At 45.2% G+C, this 20,316-nt stretch overlaps 1 protein-coding gene across 1 annotated transcript in view; it reads left to right on the top strand.

The window, feature by feature from the left end:
• Positions 1 to 20,316, top strand: part of tmem266 (transmembrane protein 266) — a 110,712-nt gene that overhangs the window by 43,806 nt on the left and 46,590 nt on the right. Inside the window, exons 7-10 of the mRNA XM_041178214.1 lie at positions 12,075 to 12,229; positions 12,338 to 12,411; positions 14,455 to 14,511; positions 20,043 to 20,181. Coding sequence (XP_041034148.1) covers positions 12,075 to 12,229; positions 12,338 to 12,411; positions 14,455 to 14,511; positions 20,043 to 20,181 — 425 coding nt within the window. The remainder of the gene's footprint in view (positions 1 to 12,074; positions 12,230 to 12,337; positions 12,412 to 14,454; positions 14,512 to 20,042; positions 20,182 to 20,316) is intronic.

The following is a 20,316-nucleotide window of genomic DNA, read 5'->3' as shown; positions in this document are numbered from 1 at the left end:
TAACCTACTGCCGGGGTGGTGAGGCCAATGAGCCACGGCTGAACAGCAACTAAGGATCCAGTAGATCCCATTTCGATGTGCCCTGAGGATGCTAACCAACTCTCTCCACCGGAGGTCGTGACCACCTGCATTCCCACCTCACAATCCTGTTTTCACAAGCATGTGCTGGTGAATTGCAGCGCTCCTGTTGCTGAGCAGGAGTGGAAGCATAGTTATGCTATGCAGTCGTGGCTATCCCAGCATTTAATAGCTAAGGTTAGTTAATGCCCAAGGAACTCAGTGTATTATAAGTATAAAGCATAACATGATCAGTATTTTAAAAATAGCACACACGGCATATGGGATATAGCAGAATCAGTATATATAAAATAAAAACAGAAAATGCTGGAAAAGCTCAGCAGGACTGTCAGCATTCCACAGGGACTGTTCCCTCTGTGACACCCTGGTCCCCTACTCCATCATCCCCAACTCCTCATTCCCTTCCCACAGCACCTTCCTACGTGATCGCAGAAGGTGCAACACCTGCCCCTTTACCTCCTCCTTCCCTCACCGTCCAAGGCCCCAAACACTCCTATCAGGTGAAGCAGCATTTCACTTGCACCTCCTTCAATTTGGTCTACTGCATTCGCTGCTCCCAATGTGGTCTCTACATTGGGGAGACTAAACGCAGACTGGGTGACCGCTTTGCGGAACACCTTCGTTCAGGCCGTAAGCATGATGCTGACCTTCCTGTCGCTTGCCATTTCAACACTCCACCCTGCTCTCATGCCCACATGTCCGTCCTTGGCCTGCTGCATTGTTCCAGTGAAGCTCAACGCAAACTGGAGGAACAGCACCTCATCTTCCAACTAGGCACTTTACAGCCTTCTGGACTTAACATTGAGTTCAACAAATTCAGATCATGAACGCTGTCCTCCAGCTTTACTCTCTTTTTTAATCCAATTTTTACATTTATTTATTCATTTTTTTGTCTCCTTTATCCCCAACACCACCCCCACCCGCCCCCTCCCCCGCCCGCTCCCTCCCGCCCCCTCCCCCACCGCCATACCATCTGTCACTTATTTCTGTTTTGCTTTCAGAGAGCGCTGACCCTTGTACTGTTATTAACACATTCAGCTATCATACCTTTATGCCACTATCAGCACCTTTAGTCTTTAACGCTACTATCAATATTCTCTTTGTCCATGACATCTTTGTCAATCTCTCTTAAGTTCCCACCTATCCCTGACCTTCTGTTTTTCTCCACCCCATCTTAAACAGCATAAAATCCATCACATTTCTACTTCTCTGTAACTCTGAAGCAGAGACATACGGACTCGAAACGTTAACTCTGTTTCTCTCTCCGCAGATGCTGCCAGACCTGCTGAGATTTTCCAGCGTTTTCTGTTTTTTATTTCAGATTTCCAGCATCCACAGTATTTTGCATTTATCTCAGTATATTTAAAGTGTTGCGAAAAGTGAGACATATTTCCAAAGCTTTTTGTCTTGGGCTCATTAGGACAAATGCAAGAATGCCAGATTTCCACAATCACAACAATTTATGCTACAGGAGAAAACACTTGCTGAACAACCCTGAGTGTGCTAATAGCTACACTAACAACCAATTTAAGATAACCAGTTGAACTTGTAAAATGGTTCACTTATACTTGCTGGAAGTGACATACATTGGTAGGGGCCCATTCTCTGCAAACAAAGGGAATATGTTCAAGCCTTGTGCCTTTTTTTGAATTACCCTGAGGCTTGGGGAACATGGCGTTCTCCATAGCAACACCTCGGCAATCAGAGTTGACATACCAAGCAGTCAGCACCTCTTTACTCCTGTCGTATAAACTGTTGTTATCATTTGAAATTTGGCATTCTTGCATTTGTCCTGATGAGTGTAAGATTAAAAGCTTCAACAACATGTCTTTCTTTTCAGCAATATTCAAGTTTTGAACAAAAGTGATGGTGTGCACATTTAAAACACACCATCAGTATATTAAACATAGCACAGTGCTTCCAATATGTACAACATTGTCAATATATCATATAGTCAGCATAGTCAATATATTATATATAATGCAGTCCATGTATCCAAAGCAAAGATACAAAATTAAGGTTAGGGTGGACCATCAGTATTCACACTATTTATTAGGGCAAGCCTCCTCACCATGCACGCCTATATAATCCTCTGACAGTCTACATTATGCAGTGTTACCTATTATGTCTGCGTATCTCTCTATAATATATAGCTTCAGCACATTGCTGTGTGATTACCTTGGAAAATATTGTCAGAGGATCTGAATATTTATGAAGGTTGATCAGTAATTGACTTTTCTTTACAAATTGGCAAAATGGGAGGTTATAATGGCCACTGGTTGGGGCCTACACCACCATTTTACAGCCTGACTTCAGTTCACTGCTGAACAATAACAGGCTGACTTCAGAAAAATCGATGCATCTGCCTTAGTGCCTTCATTGTTATGCACAGAGCAAAAATGACTTTCAGAGAAGATGATTATCTTGGCTCATAATAATCGAGGCCTTGTTCAAAAGAAATAGAATTGAAGGGAATGGATTGTGCTAAAAGATGCTTAGGGAGGGAGCTTCAAGGCAGCGAGCATCTTTGTGAGGACTGAATACACCACACATACACACACACACACACATGCATGCACACGGACACACACACATGTACACACACTACCAAGCTCGCTTCCCATGTATTCTCTCTGAGGACCAGGAGCAAGAGATGCAATTCTGCTTATTTAATTAGTGTGTAGTGTAAGTTCTGGGGGGGGCATCCTGCTATCTAACAGGTCACACACTCCCATCTACTGCAGGGAAGGCTCAAAAAAGCAGGGAGCGAAGGGACCTCAGCTTAATCCGCCCAATGACTTCTTTCAGAATTTGATTCAATATCTTAAAGAGGAAAAGATCATTTTGATGGGTGTTTTGCTCGTGGGTCCTCGATTGGCATTTCTCTCTCCAATCCAAGGCTGCAGATTTATTAACCTCGGGCATCTTCAACATTGGAAAATTGGTTGCTTGTTTTACTCCTCCTGATTTTTCTCTTTGTCCCTACTTTTCTAAAGCCCCCAATTCATATTGGTGTTCAGTTTACCAATGCATTATGTAAAACGCGCTTAGTATATTGAACACAGCTTAGACATGTGTATAAAACATTGTCAGTATATTAAATATACCACAGTCAGTATATTTAACTCTCAGCCAATATCATTGGAGTAGTGGTCATAGCCAGATTGCTGTTTGTGGGATCATGCTGTGCACAGAATTGGGTGCTGCGTTTCCTATGGTGCAGCAGCGCTGGAAGGCCATCCCACCATGGGGAACATCGCAACAGAGTCCACTCCTATGCTTATCAAACATCCCATGATGTGGATGCAGGGGCCTTTGTGGTTTTTGAAGCATTCCCCTCCCCTCCCTCATCAATCCCTATCTAATCCCCATGTCCAGTTTGGGGTTGTCAGCAGTATGGGAATGCCACACCTCAACATGGCTGCTGAGGTGGTCAAGGTTTTTACCTGCTCGGTGCTAAATTATGCTGGAATGCACTCCTGTGAGGCACTTGACCAACATCAGGAAGAGGCAGCTGGAGTTCCCTGGGCACGTAATAAGAAAGCCTGAAGCGGATGGGAAAGATCGACGTGAGAGGTGTAGTTGTTGATAAATAATGCCACGAGCTGATCCCCAGTTATCTGGGCTGAAACAAAGGTCTGGATGGCACTCACGGAGGCAGAGTAAGGATGATGCTGATTGTACGTGAATATCGGAGCCCAGCCTCAGGTACACTTATCTAAGATGGTAGTGGTGGTGCATGTGTCATAACCTCTACAGCTCAATTACACTACAGGACTCCATCTCTCTTCTCCTAGCTCTAGGGCTGACCTGCTGTGTAAACGGGTTTTGACGGGAGCACCACACACTGATGCTGTAGAGTTGTAATTATGAATGTTTTACACTCTGTGCTAATTGTTGTATGTGTTTGAAAGAGCCGTTAGCTAATTAAACCACAGAAAATCCAAGCTGTTGTGCCTTTCAAATATTTTCCTTTCCGTTGATAATTAATAGCAACTCTGGCATCAGATCAAAATAGAGACACGAACCATCCATTAGCTGAACGACCTGCTCTTTAATTTTTTTACCACCTCCTTTCCCTTCGGTTTACCCTCCCTCTGCTCTTGTCCTGAATGTTGCCCTGTGGAAAGGGCTACCCTCCATTGTCTCACCAAACTGCTCCTGGACCGGCTGCTCAAGAATAGAGGTGTCCCGGCCAAGCCTGATTCTGTTCTCAGCAAGTGGGGAGGCGTGGCGACCCTGGTTGATTAGCTCCCCTCTCACCCCCCAGGAGGCCAACCGCAGTGTCCGCCTCGGGGCTCCGATTAGCTGCCATAGCACAGACCATTCGCTGAGTATCCAAGGCAGCACAAAAACCACCCACTTCCACCTCTGCAACATTGCCCGTCTCCTCTCCTGCCTCAGCTCATCAGTTGCTGAAATCCACGGGCAGGATTTTCCAGGCAGGCGTCCCTTGCGCGATATTTTGGTTGGTGGGCACACGGGAGAGTGGGCAGCGGGCCAGCCGACAACTAAGAGGCCCATTAAGGCCACTAATCAATGAATTAAGCTGTAATTATTGCTGCCTGTCCAGCGTTACGATTGGCGGACAGGCGAAATGGCCAGGCGGCCTTTGGAGTTTTGAGGAACCCTCATCCACGGGTGGGATGAGGTTTCCGTCATTAAATTAAAAAAATAATAAAAAACATTTGGGCAGAATTTTTCAGATCTACGTGTTAAAGGTGAGTGAGTCTGCTGTGCGGACATTTTTTCCCGCATTTTTAAAACTTTATTCATTGGTTTTAAATCCTTCGGCGCCCTGAGGCAGCTCTCTGCTTTCAGGGGGCTTTCATTGCACATTCCGCCCCCCCCCCCACACCGAGTTCAGCACTCGCCCTCCTCCCGCCCCCTCACCCCAGCAGCGCTGAGCCTTTGGCCAGCCAGCGTGAAATCGAAGTTTGGAGGGGGCCGATTGCAGGCGATGTCGTTTCCTGGCTTCTCTCAGACCCCCCTGTCGTGCCCACCCGATAACCTGAAACTCCTGCCCCATGCCTTTGTTCACACTTGGCTTGACTATTCCAATTTTTAATTTATTTTTTCATGGAATGTGGGTGTCGCTGGCAGGGCCAGCATTTGTTGCCCATCCCAAATTGCCCTTAAATGGAGTGTCTTGCTGGGCCATTTCAGAGGGTAGTTAAGAGTCAACCACATTGCTGTGGGTCTGGAGTCACATGTAGGCCAGACCAGGTAAGGATGGCAGATTTCCCTCCTTAAAGGGCATTAGTGAACCAGATGGGTTTTTACAATAATCGAAGATAACTTCATGGTCATCATTACTAAGACTAGCTTTCAATTCCAGATTTTATTAATTAAATTCCACCCGCTACTGTGGTGGGATTTGAACCCATGTACCCAGAGCATTAGCCTGGGCCTCTGGATTACTAGTCCAGTCAGATGACCACTATGCCACCATCTTCCCAAATGCCAATTCCAATGCTCTCCTGGCTGGCCTCCCATCTTTCACATAAACTTGAGCTCATCTAGAACTCTGCTACCCATACCTGAAGTCACAACAAGATCTGTTCAAACATCACCCTCACTGAACAAGCTTAAAGAGGGGTGGAGTCTTATGCTGTGAACGAGTTGGAGGAGTTGAAACACATGGGCCAAGTTGACCATCTTGGAGAAGCTGATCTAAATCAGCTCCTGGTTAACCAATACCTCCCTCCCTTTCTCTGAAATCTCCAGCTCCTCAACCCCCTGTGATATATGCATTCCTCTAATTCTGGCCTTTGGCTCATCCCCTATTGCCATCACCTCACCATTGGTGGCCATGCCTTTAGCTGGCTGGGCCCTAAGCTCTGGAATTCCCTCCCTAAAACCTCTCCAGCTCTCTACCTCTCTTTCCTCCTTTAAAACCTACCTCTTTTGGCCCAGCTTTTGGGCACCTGTCTTAATATCTCATTATGTGGCTCAGTGTCAAACCTTATTTGATCACACTCCTGTGCAGCGCCTTGGGACGTTTTACTATGCTAAAGGCACTATATAAATGCAAGTTATTGTTGGTGCTGAGGCCTACTTGTGTGGATCATTAATCCATTGAGGGAGTCCTTCTGTTAAACAGTTTTCCCCCTCTCACTCACATTCTGCAAATATCCCTCCACAGAAACAGAAATCTATTGTGTCCCGGAAAGTATTACATTATCAACATTAATCCTGTCCCATTCCCTGATATTTATCCAGCTGATTTAGAAGGAGTTAAATTGTCTGAGTCTCAACTGTTTTGGCCATAGCATAGATGGGATACCTTACATCCACATCGTCTGCATCCCTTAGCAAGCTGAACTCTTCAATCACAGCTATGCAAAAACTCAGCCAGAACTAGTTCTGTTCTCCTCACAACTTAACCCCCCCCCCCGCAAATGATCATTCATCATTCTTCACTGTACCCTCCCCAATGTTCAGCCCCCTTGTCGAAGGTCCATTGTGTCAGCCATGCCTCAGTGTGGAGCACTGTTACCTCTGGGTCAGAAGGCTGTAGGTTCAAGCCTCAGCCCAGAGACTTGAGCACAAAATCTAGACTGACACTCCTGTGCCTGTACTGAGGGAGTGCTGCACTGCTAGAGGTGCTGTCTTCTGGATGACATGTTAAACAGAGGCCCTTTCTGCCCTCTCAGGAGGACGTGAATGATTTCATGGCATTCTCGCAAATATGTAAGTTCAGCCTACTGTCCTGGCCAATATTTACCCCTTGACCAACATCACAAAAACAGATTAACTGGTTGTTATCACATAGCTGTTTGTGGGATCTTGCTGTGCGCAAATTGGATGCAGCATTTCCTCAATTATAACAGAGACTGCAAAGTGCTTTGGGGCATCCTGAAGTTGAGGAAAAAAAAAGTTATCAAAAGGCAATTTTTTTCTTTTTTGCTTCACCCAATGCTGCAAGCAGTTTTGGAGCAAGGCCAAAGGTCACCCACAGCTGGGGCAGCCTCCACTTTGGCGTTCCTGCTTCATCTTCATCATTCCTGCTGGCATGGCAGAGCACCGAACCCTGTGGCAGCAAGCCCAGGAGGGAAGGGTCACGATCGCGGAGTGCATGCCACAAGAATAATCACAAACACACCTTGGCTGAGTCTCTTCAGCTCCATCCTGGCAGGAGTGCCCCTGGCCCACATTCCAAACGCTTTCAACGAAGAATGGCCATCGGGGTCCAAGGAACCCTGGTTTGCGTGATAAATGCAGTTGACCCTCACCTGACCCCTTCTCAAAATGTCGCCAGTGCTAACATGGGGGTAAAGTTACACACCCCATCTCAAGGCTGCTGGCGTCCCATTAGCACCGAGTGAATATTGATCCCTGTGATCAGATGTAGCCCAACTCAGAATCCATGCCGAGCTACTGGCAATTTTTTTTTGCACCTTCTTTCCAGTTCCATAAGACCATAAAGATGTAGGAGCAGAAGTAGGCCATTCAGCCCATCGAGTCTGCTCCGCCCTTCAATGAGATCATGGCTGATCTGAAGGTCATCTTTCAGCTTTACACATTTCCATCTAGGCCTCTGGTAAGCAGCAGCTGAAAGAGGTCATTCAGCTCCGAGAGCCCGTCCCACCATTTAGTTAGATCATGCCTGATCTATATCCCAATTCCATCTACCCATCTTGGTTACATGACCCTTAATACCCCTGCCTATGGAATATATGATAAATGGGTCCTAAGCCAGATGGTGAAGTATGAAATTAGATGCAAATCCTTTCCTTGATAGTTTGCCTATTTACAGAACACAGCATTGCAGTTGAAGAGTCACACGGACTCGAAACGTTAACTGTGTTCCTCTCCGCAGATGTTGTCAGACCTGCTGAGTTTTACCAGATATTTTTGTTTTTGTTTTTGTGCAGCATTACCTATGTCTGCCGCCTACCTATCAACCTGATATCCCAGCAGTCTCTCTTTATACTCTCTTAAACTAACGAAAAACAAATTAACACAATTAACTAATGAACTGCCTTTTAAAGGGGTGCTGTAACCAAAAAACTTTAAAGGAAACTTAAATTAAAGTTAATGTCCTCAGGGCTGAAGATGCATTCCAGCCCCTGCAGTGCCCACTGGTCATGGAAGGCCTGAAGAGCACCGATTGACACCGCAAGCTTCCTCTCCAGGGACACTCGGGCACGAATGTAGCCGTGAAAGATGGGCAGACAGTCAGGCCAAATGACTTCCTCAACCACCCGCTGCCTGGACCTGTTAATGGCCAGGCCCAGGAGCAGGCTAGCAAAGAGCCTGTCTCACTCCACACCGAGCGGCCAAAGGTCAGGAGCGTGGACTTGACATGCAAACAAAACATGAGGAGCATGATAATGAAATAGGGGCTGCAGACTTGGGTAACCCTTGGGCAAGCACAGGTTCCTCAAGGCCACAGAAAATACAGGTGACCCGGGAGTCTGTGAACCACCTTTTAATTTCTATTGCGTAGGCCTGCAACACTCTTCATGCCAAATCCCATTTGGAGAAGGGGAGGGCTCCCACGTACAGACCATCCCATCGGCTGTCGCCACCTCTGGATGGCAGGATGGAACAGCCTGTCTTTATACTTTTATGGGTTTGAACAAGTTAATCAAAGGAAAAGCTAATTAACAAATCAAATTAAAAAGTGATAGCCCTGAAAAGGGCTAAGAGAAACAAAACTCCAAAGGAAACTTATCAAATTAAATCAAACTGTTGTTCTGGGGGCTGGTGAGGCACTCCAGCCCCCTGCGGTGCCCATCGGCAGTGAAAGGCCTCAAGAGTACCAGTTGGCATCACATGCTCCATCTCCAGAAACACCCAGGTGCAAACGTAGCTGCAGAAAAGGAGAAGTGTTTCTTTATACTCTTTGGGTTTATGAACATCAGGAGCAGGAGTGGGACACTCAGCCCCTCGAGCCTGCTCCGCCATTCAATAAGGATCCTGGCTGATCTGAATGTAACCTCAACCCCACATTCCTTCCTACCCCCAAATAACCTTTCACCCCCTTGCTTTCTACCTCTGCCTTAAAACACTCAAGGCCTCTGCTCCCACTACCTTTTGAAAGCGAGTTCCAAAGACTCACCACCCTCAGAAAAAAATCTCCCCTCATCTCTGTCTTAAATGGGTGACCCCTTCTTTTTAAAAGGTGACCCCTAGTTCTAGATTCTCCCACAAGAGGAAATATCCTTTCCAGATCCACCCTGTCAAGACCCTTCAGGATCTTAAATGTTTCAATCAAGTCGCCTCTTACTCTTCCAAACTCCAGCGAATATAAGCCTAACCTGTCCAACCTTTCCTCATAAGACAACCCATCTGTTCCAGGTATTAGTCTGGAAAACCTTCTTTGAACTGCTTCCAATGCAGCTACATCCTTCCTTAAATAAGGAGGCCAATACTGTACACAGTACTCCAGATGTGGTCTCACCAGTGCCCTGTATGACTGAAGTATAACCGCTCTACTTTTGTATTCAATTTCCCTCGCAATAAACAGTAACATTCTATTAGTCTTCCCAATTACTTGCTGTACCTGCATACTAGCCTTTTGCAATTCATGCACTAGGACACCCAGATCCCTCTGCACCTCAGAGCTCTGCAATCTCTCACCATTTAGATAATATGCTTCTTTATTCTTCCTGCCATAATGGACAATTTCACATGTTCCCACATTATACTCCATTTGCCAGATCTTTGCCTATTTACTTAACCTATCTATATCCCTCTGTAGCCTCCTTATATCCTCTTCACAACTTATTTTCCTACCTATCTTTATACCATCAGCAAATTTATCAACCATACCTTTGGTCTCTTCATCCAAATAATTTATATAAATTGTAAAAAGTCGAGGCCCTAGTACACCACTCGTTACATCTTACCAACCATAAGATGACCCATTTATGGCTACCCTCTGTTTCCTGTTAGCTAGCCAATCTTCTATCTATGCCAATGTTAACCCCTACACCATGAGCTTTTATTTTCCACAATAACCTTTGATGTGGCACCTTATCAAATGCCTTCTGGAAATCCAAGTACAACACATCCACCCGATCACCCTTATCCACAGCACATGTTACCCCCCCCCAAAGGACTCCAATAAATTAGTTAAACATGATTTCCCTTTTAAAAACCATGTTGACTCTGCCTGACTACCCTGAATTTTTCCAAGTGCCCTGCTCTAACATCTTTAATAATAGCTTCTAACATTTTCCCTATGACAGATGTTAAGCTAACTGGCCTATAGTTTCCTGCTTTCTGTCTCCCTCCATTTTTGAATAAAGGAGTTTTATTTGTTATTTTTGAATCCAATGGAACATTCCCTGAATCTAGTGAATTTTGGAAAATTAAAACCAATGCATCAACTATCTCACTGGCCACTTCTTTTAAGACCCTAGGATGAAGTCCATCAGGATCCAAGGACTTGTCAGCCTGCAGCTCCAACAATTTGCTCAGTATCACTTCTCTGGTGATTTTGATTTTCAGGAGTTCCTCCTTTCCAATTCCTGATTTACATCTATTTCTAGGATGTTACTTATATCCTCTATATTGAAGACTGACGCAAAATACCAGTTTTATTCATCTGCCATCTCCTTATTTTCTATTATTAATTCCCCAGACTCACTTTGTTAAGTCTTTTCTTTTAAATATCTATAGAAACTCTTACTATCCATCTTTATGTTTCTAGCTAGCTCTCTCTCAAACTCTAATTTTTCCCTCCTTATTTAGTCACTTTTCCTATATTTTATATTCTGTCCAATCTTCTGGCCTGCCACCATTTTTGTGCAATTGTATGCTTTTTCTTAAAGTTTAATACTATCTTTAAGTTTTTTAGTTAGCCATGGATGGTGGGTTCTCCTCTAGAAACTTTCAAACGAGAAAGCAAATTTCCAATTGTGTTTTCAAATATCCCTTAAAATGTCTGCCACTGCATCTCTATTGATCTATTGCTTAACCTAAGTTGCTAGTTCACTTTAGGTAGTTCTGCTTTCATGCCCTCATAATTGCCCTTATTTAGATTTAAAATACTATTCTTAGACCCATTCTTCTCTCCCTCAAACTGAATGTAAAATTCAATCATATTATGATCACTGCTACCTAGGGGTGGCTTCACTCTGTGGTCATTAATTAAGCCCATCTCGTATAGCCTGCTCTCTGGTTGGCTCCAGAATGTACCGATCTAAGAAACTATCCCGAAAACATTATAGGAATTCCTCGTCTAGACTACTTTTGCCCATCTGATTTTTCTAGTCTATATGTAGATTAAAATCATTATAATCTGTGTACAATGTTTACACAAATTAACTAAAAGGAAAAACTAATTAACAAAATGAACTAAAGTGACAGCCCCTTAAAGGGGCACTGCAACGAAAGGACAAACCATTAAAGGAAATTATCTAACTAAATCAAAATGGTTTTGTGAGGGCTGATGAAACACTCCAGCCCCCACGGTGCCCACTGGTTATGGCAGGCCTCAAGTTTACCAGTGGACACTGCGTGCTCCCTCTCCAACACAGGCAAACACAGTCATGGAAAAGGGGCAGAAGCCTTTTTTACTCTTTTCAGTACACTAATAAAATAAAAGACTTAACAATTAACAAAGGACCCAATTAAACCCGCCAATTAGCCAAACAGCCCCTTAAAAGGGCACTGGACACTGTAACAAAAACACACAATTTTAAATTAACTAAATTAAAATGTCATCTTGGGGGCTGAGGAAGCACTCCAGCTCCCCCAGTGCCCACCAGCCATGGAAAACCTCAAGTACTCCAGCAGACACCACGTGTTCCCTCTCCGAAGACACCCAGCCACAAACACAGCTGCGGAAAAGGGGCAGAAGTCTTTCTTTACAAGTGCACTAAATACTTAATTAAACAATGCCTTTCACCTGTGTATGTTTTATCAATATAATTTACATACCATTAACAATATATTGTTTGCTGTGCTGTGATTGGATCCCAAAGCACTGGCGTATAGGCTCCCCATTAATCCTGTGCCCCTCTCTACCCTGCCACCCTAAGCTCGAACTGGCTGAAGCCTTGCTGTGGGAGACGGGCAGCAGTTTGGCAGGTGGTCTTACTCAGTGCTGGTCTCAACTGCTTCCTGGTGGCATCAGTGGTCCTGGTCGTCCTTCTCCTGACGCTGGAGCTCCTCATTGACACCAAGTTACTTCAGTGTGAGTACAGTATGAGGTTACCCCTCAACCTTCTCTTCTATAGATGAAAAGCTGCAGCCTGTTCAGTCGTTCCATGATAGTCACCATCCCTTTTCTCTCTTGTTGAAGTTACCAGTGCATTCCAGTTTGCCGGGATCATTCACTGGATAAGCCTAGTCATCCTCTCTATCTTCTTCACGGAGGTAAGTGGCTTCAAGTTACAAAGTAATCTGCATTGACTGATATGCTTGATGCTGTAAAGTTATTTGCTGACTCTCCTGTAGCTCAGCTCAGTCAGCCAGAAGATGCACTGATGATGACTTGTTGAGTGGACGTTCTCCAATTGGACAGATTGGTTTCATCACATGACCTCCTGCTCTTAACCATTCCACCCACCGCTATTGGTCAATGAAAATTTTCAAAAGCTCTAACTTTTCCCCCAGCCAATAGCAAGGCAAATTGGCTCCAATACCCAATTGAGGGACTTTTTAAAATTATTCCCATGGGATGTGGGCATTTATTGCCCATCCCTAACTGCCCTGGAACTGAGTGGCCTGTTAACCTGTTCAGTTAGGCCATTTCAGAGGGCAGTCTGTTTGGTGGCCAAACCAGGACAGCAGTTTTCCCAAGTCAGCCAGAAACAATCAATGATAGTTTCATGGTCACCATTACTAAGACTAGTTTTCAATTCCAGATTTTTTAATTGAATTTAAATTCCACCAGCTGCCGTGGTGGGATTTGAACCCATTAGCCTGGGCCTCTGGATTACTAGTCCAGTGTCATTACCACTATACCTCCTCAACTGTTGAGTGTCCCGATGTCCATTTTTATCCTGTGATCTCCAATATTTTTTTGGAACTAGTAAACAGAAGTGTTCAAAGAAAAGTTTAAAAAAAGATATTTTAAATATCTTTATGAATTCTTCTCCCAGATTTTGCTTGAGCAATGTCCTGGAAAGTAACATTTAGCGCCTTTTACTATCATGTAAAATCCAGTTGTTTGTTCGACAAAAGTATTAACCTGTTCAGTTTCACATATTTGACCCACAAGAGAGTCCAACAAATACATAGGAAATGAAGAAAATCTGACATAATGAACAATTTCTCTCACCTATGTCCAGCTGTGCATTATCATGTATAGTCAACTAAGGAGCTTAATTCACTTTTCTCCCTCTTTCAGGGAATAGGCTTCCCACTTGGCCTTAGCTGAGAACAGGAGTGTCTGCAGAGACTTGTTAGACTTAGTGCCAGTCCCAGTTGCCCAGTTGAGTGCAGCTCCAACAACACTCAAGAAACTCAACACCATCCCGGACAAAGCAGCCCACTTGATTGGCACCCCATCCACCACCTTAAACATCCACTTCCCTCCATCACCAATGCACAGTGGCACAGTGTACCATCTACAAGGTGCACTGCAGCAACTCACCAAGGCTCCTTAGACAGCATCTTCCAAATCCACAACCACTACCGCCCAGAAGGACAAGGGCAGCAGACACGTGGGAACACCACCACCTGGAAGTTCCCCTCCAAGCCACTCACCATCCTGACTTGGAACTATATTGCTGTTCCTTCATTGTCGCTGGGTCAAAATCCTGGAACTCCCTCCCTAACAGCACTGTGGGTGTACCTACACCATATGGACTGCAGCGGTTCAAGAAGGCAGCTCACCACTCCCTCTCAAGGGCAATTAGAGATGGGCACAAATGCTGGCCTAGCCAGAGATGCCCAGATTCCAAGAAAGAATTTAAAAAGTCAGATGGCACATTTTCTACATGGTTCCAAATAGGCATGTGCCCCTGCTGCAAAGTTGAATAAACTTTGGGGTAACTTAAAAGTCTCACTTTCTCACCTGGCTGGGAATTGAAGCACTACACTGAGGCAGGAGGTTAGGGCATATTGGGGCATGGCAGAGGGAGCCCTATTCTGCAGCCAAATCTTACTATACCTGACCGGGAAATGCTTGGGTGTCAACATTATTTGATCTCCATTGTAACCATAGTGTGACATCCCCATTGGGTAGAATTCCATTTTGAGACAACTATGCAGGATTATTTATTCCTTTGCTGTTAAAAATTGAGCATAACTTGGAAATGTCAGAGCTTTAATATCAGGGAACTGCTCAATATTGGAAAGTCCCACCTTATAAACTGATAGACACACAGTGCACGTGATGCGGCACCAAACAGTTGAAGTGTCAATCCATCTGAAAAGGCTAAATCTCTGTTGGGTTTTCTCTCTCTCTATCAGACTGTCTTCAGGATCGTGGTGCTTGGCATATGGGACTACATTGAGAACAAAGTAGAGGTGAGCTGTGCATTTACCTTGGTGTGAGTTGTTGCATGTGTAGATGTGTCCAAGGTGTTAAGCTCAATAACTAGATCGACACTTGATCAATGTTCTTACGCCTCAACCCGCCTAGAACCCAATGTTCACTAGCTTTTATTTCATCTGTGAAAGGAGAAAGCAGTTCATGAGTTGGCAATCAGAGCACTCTTCCATATCGCCAATACCCTCTTTGTGCAAGTGAATTGCTTCCATTTTCAAGTGTCAGCAACAATTTGGTACTGGCAATATCCTAATGCTAGTGCCATTAGCGGCACCAAAGAATAGGAACAGGAGGAGGCCATTCAGCCCTTCTGTCTCAATATGGCTTATCTGTACCTCAACTCACTTTTGCTCCACATCTTATTTAAAACCCTTCCACAAGTGTTGGTTTGGTAGGGTGTGCTCCAATCAGACATTCCTACAGCAACAAAGTTGAACAGCTTATGCTTTCGGGGGGGGGTTCTTGACTGGGACAAGGATGGCAGAGTATATCAGGTAAACATCTTTACAGATAACACATGGTCTATCTGATCTCCTGAAGTAGTTACAATCAAGCTAGGGGACCTGGAGAGGGCATTTCTGGAGGTTTCTCTTCCATTATTGGCCCTGAGTTTTTTGCCTTTCCTGGAAGATTGGGTTGAGTTGGGGGGTGGGTGTGTGTTGGGGGGGGTGGGGGGTTGGGGGTTGGTGGTGGTGGCGGCGGCAGCAGTGAATGAATTCTGTAGTCATGATGCTTCCACCATTGTGCTGTGTGGTGCAAGTTCAAGTGGACAAGCTGATCTCTCCCTGCCCATCAATTTTGTATGTGTGTGGCTTTCACAAGTGGTACCTGTCCAAGGATCTGGGATTTGACCACTGCTGGCCCTTGAAATTGAAGAAGATCCCAGTCAGATCCATAACGCCAGAGATGGGACTTTACACAGATGGCACTTATGCAAGCGTTCTGTGCATGTGTGCTTCTCCAATCTTGCACTAGTGCAGCAGGAACAGCAAAATCTAGAAACCAACACAATTCTGGAACCAATTCCATTGGAAAAGCAGCAAGAAGACTCATCTCCATTGGGCCGAGCAGCCAATAGTGTTTCCATGGAGACGCATGCCTGCTAGCTTGCTGCTGAATTCTAAGAGGGAAGAATACCATGGAGACAGGCAGGGGGAAGGGATGATGATTGCGAGGAAGAAACAACCTTTACACACACACAGAGGCAGAGGCACACACACATGCAGACATACACACACAGACACACATACAGAAATAAACACACAGACATACAGAAATACACACACAGACACACACAGAAATACACACACAGAGACACATACAGAAATACACACACAGACACACATACAGAAATACACACACACACAGACACAGGTAGAGACTCGTTATCCATCTGAGTTTGAGTCAAAATCCTATTCCAAATTGGAAAAGGACAACATGCTAACCCAGTGTGTTGTCTGTTATCAAAATAAGTCAGTAAGAACCAAAAATATAGACGGACTATGCTAAGCAGCCCTGCTGCAGTAGTAAATTGCATTGTGCTCATTAACAATATGTCCAGAGTTTCAATTCATAGTTAAGAGACTTGCTTGTTGACCCCAGCTTGAAATGGTGCATGGGAGTAATTATGCACTGCATGATGCTAAACTGAGTAGCTTTGTTTTCCTGTTCATCCTTCACTCCCAAACACACCCTGCTGTAAACACAACAGCTTTATCTTAATAGTGGAAAGGAAAGCTGGAGGTCTGATCTCAAAACAAGAAAATCCTGGGATTTTATTTTATTCTTTCATAAGATGTGGGCTTCGCTGGCTGGGTCAGCATTTATTGCCCATCTCTAATTGCCCTTGAGAAGGTGGTGGTGAGCTGCCTTCTTGAACCACTGCAGTCCCTGTGGTGTAGGTACACCCACAGTGCTATTAGGGAGGGAGTTCCAGGATTTTGCCCCAGCGACAGTGAAGGAACAGCAAAATATTTCCGAGTCAGGATAGTGAGTGGATTGGAGGTGAACTTCCAGGTGGTGGTGTGCCCATGTGTCAGCTGCCCTTGTCCTTCAAGATAGTAGCAGTCACGGGTTTGTTCCTTTGAGCCACTCACTGGGCGGGGTTTCCCGCCGCCGCCGCGATCTTCCGGTCCCGTCACAAGTCGACGGACTTCTGGCTGGGGCGCCGCCTTGCCCGCGGGGTCGGTCCCGCCCCCGCCCCCGCCCGCGCCCATGACAGGGCCGGAAAATCCCGGCCATTGTCTAGGTTTGGCAGCAGTCATAGAATCAAACAGGCCAGCAGGTCATTCGGCCCACTGTACCTATGCTGGCTCTTTATAAAAGCCAATCGGTGAGTCCCATTCTTTCCCCACAAGCCTGCCAGTTTTTTCCTTTCTAAGTATGTATTCAATTGCCTTTTGAAAGTTACAATTTATTCTGCTTCCGCCACCCATTCCAACAGTGAATTCCAGATGATAAAAACTCACTGTGTAAAAATATTCTCTTCATCTTCCCCTGAGGTCTTTTACCAATCATCGTAAATCTGAGTCCTCTGGTTAATGGCCCTCCTGCCAGTTTCTTCCTATCTACCTTATGAAAACCCTTCACGGTTATGAACACCTTGATTAAATCCTCCCTTAACATTTCTTACTCTGAGGAGAATAATCCCAGTTTCTCCATAACTGGATCCATTGAGCCTCTGGTGCCCCCTCCAAGCCCTTGGCATCTTTCCTGAAGTGTGGGATCATTTGAATGTTTCCTGGGTCTATCAGGCCCACACGTTGAGTTGTGGTCATTGATGGTTACTAGACTGACATGATGACAGATGTCAAGACAGGATGGATTAAGGAAAGGGCCAAAGCTGTAAAATAAGCCAATTTGAATGACCTGTCAAAAAAGACAAAAAAAAAAATGATTCCAGAAATTTCAGCAAAATGTAACTCTGAAACATTGTACATTTTATTCTGCTGGAAGAAGGCAGGAGAGTGGTACTAGATGAATTTGGAGAGCCAGTACAAATACGATGGGCCAAATGGCCTCCTTCTGCAGCATAACAATTCCATGATTCTCCAATTATGAATTATCACAGTGCAGAAGAGGCCCTTCGGCCCATCAAGTCTGCACCGACACATAAGAAACACCTGACCTAACTACCTAATCCCATTTACCAGCACTTGGCCCATAGCCTTGAACGTTATGACGTGCCAAGTGCTCATCCAGGTACATTTTAAAGGATGTGAGGCAACCCGCCTCCACCACCCTCCCAGGCAGCGCATTCCAGACCCTCACCACCCTCTGGGTAAAAAGGATTTTCCTCACATACCCCCTAAACCTCCTGCCCCTCACCTTGAACTTATGTCCCCTCGTGACTGACCCTTCAACTAAGGGGAGCAGCTGCTCCCTATCCACCCTGTCCATGCCCCTCATAATCTTGTACACATCGATCAGGTCGCCCCTCAGTCTTCTCTGCTCCAACGAAAACAACCCAAGTCTATCCAACCTCTCTTCATAACTTAAATGTTTCATCCCAGGCAACATCCTGGTGAATCTCCTCTGCACCCCCTCCAGTGCAATCACATCCTTCCTATAATGTGGCGACCAGAACTGCACCCAGTACTCCAGCTGTGGCCTCACCAAGGTTCTATACAACTCCAACATGACCTCCCTACTTTTGTAATCTATGCCTCGATTGATAAAAGCAAGTGTCCAATATGCCTTTTTCACCACTCCACTAACATGCCCCTCCGCCTTCAGAGATCTATGGACTCACATACCAACGTCCCTTTGTTCCTCAGAACTTCCTAGTGTCATGCTGTTCATTGAATACTTCCTTGTCAAATTACTCCTTCCAAAGTGTATCACCTCACACTTTTCAGGGTTAAATTCCAACTGCCACTTATTTGCCCATTTGACCATTATTATAGAATCATACAATACAGAAGGAAGCCATCGAATTGCTGCTGTTTTGAACAGCAATCCAGTTGGTCCCACTGCTCCACTCTTACCCCAAAGCCTTGCAAATTTTTCCCCTTCAAATGTTTACCAAGTCCATTTTGAGGGCTCCAGTTTAATCTACACTCTCAGGAAGACCTTACCGAATCCTAACCATTCGCTACGTAAGAAGATGTCATCTCATGTTGATGGTTTGCCAGTAGGGGAAAAACTGTTTTCAAAGGGATTTTTTCCCCTTTGCTCCATGGAATCTCCTCACTCAGTGGACCAACCATGTTCCCAATATGGGACCTCAACTGGCGAGAGAAATGGGCCAGATGACCCTTTGCCTCCAGCTATTTTTTTAACCTTCCTTGCTTAATATGGCCAGACTAAGTGGCCGAGATTGGGAGGTGGGAAATTCCAGTCCTTAGTCCATATGCGCCCATGTTATGTTGGAATTCCAGTTTATGCTAAACGTCCCTCTGTTTAGTTCTCAACTCAAACTGTGATTTTGGTAACCAGTACACGTAAAACTGCTACAGATTAGTTTCTCATGTTGAGAATCTACTTGAAGGCCCAAAGTGCAAGTTTGCAAAGGTAGGGGAGAAGATGAGGTCAATGGCGATGCTGTGATTAGATGGTAAGAAACTTAGGTTTTATAATCCTGTAAACTGTTAGAGGAACAGGGAAGACTGAGGGAAAGTGAGTACTTGCACAATTTAGATGTTCTTGGAAAGAGTTAAAGTAGGAACAGCGTAGTAGGGCTTGTTTCAATGAAGTTGAGGAAGCCGTGAAGGAAGAATGGATAGAACATTTTACTGGGAGAACAAAAGAGCTGAAAAACTAGAGGAGCAGTGACCACAGTTAAATCAACAGGATAGACAACAGGCATTGGAGATTAACATTGAGGTAGGTTTTGTTTCTTCAGTTACATAGAGAGATTGGAGGAGTTGGGACTAGGCTAAGAGGAGATTTGATAGTGGTGTTCAAAATTATGAGGGGTCCGCACAGAGTAGATGGGGAAAAACTGTCCCCACTGTTGGGAGGATCAAGAACCAGAGGGCACAGGTAATTGGCAAAAGAAGCAATGGAGCCATGAGGAGAAACTATCTCACACGGCGAATGTTTAGGATATGGAGTGCACTGCCCGAGAATGCGGTGGAGGCACGTCCAATCGAGGCATTCAGAAGGGAATTGGATAGTTTTCTGAAAAGGAGAAACGTACAGGGTTTTGGGGAATGGCACTCAGTGCTTTGCTCATTTGGAGAGCTGGCACAGACATGATGGGCTGAGTGGCCTCCTTCTGCACTGTAACCGTCCTGTGATTCTGTTTCTGAAGGTGGGAAGTATGGCTGTGGGACTGTTGCAGAGAACCAGCATGGCATGATGGGCTGAATGGTCTCCTTCCGTGCCATAGCACTGGCCGACAGGCGGGAGCTCCTCATCTTTCTAAAGCTTTTAAAGAAGGGAGCCTGGGGGGACGCCAACGGTTTTAAGGAGCATTCGGAGGGGACAGGACAATCAGCAGGAACCAATGCCTGCCTTGGTGCTGCTCGATGATGTCTGATCACCCTGGGCATTGTGTGCCTTGCAGGTATTTGATGGTGCAGTCATCATCCTATCCTTGGCTCCCATGGTGGCTTCAACTGTAGCGAATGGACCCAGCAGCCCGTGGGACGCCATCAGCCTGATCATTACCCTTCGGATTTGGAAGGTCAAACGCATCATTGATGGTGAGTGTGAAGCATCGACTGTAATGTCGATGGGTCAGTTGGATTTCATTGATTGACCTTTTTCCCTGTTGACCTCGCGAGGTGGGGGGAGGGGGGTGGTGATGGTCTCTGCTACATCACATTTTAAAAAAAAAA

Source organism: Carcharodon carcharias, chromosome 32, assembly GCF_017639515.1.
Source record: "Carcharodon carcharias isolate sCarCar2 chromosome 32, sCarCar2.pri, whole genome shotgun sequence".
NCBI lineage: Eukaryota > Metazoa > Chordata > Chondrichthyes > Lamniformes > Lamnidae > Carcharodon > Carcharodon carcharias.
Note: the sequence above shows the minus strand (reverse complement) of the source record. Positions and strands in the feature narration are given on the sequence as shown.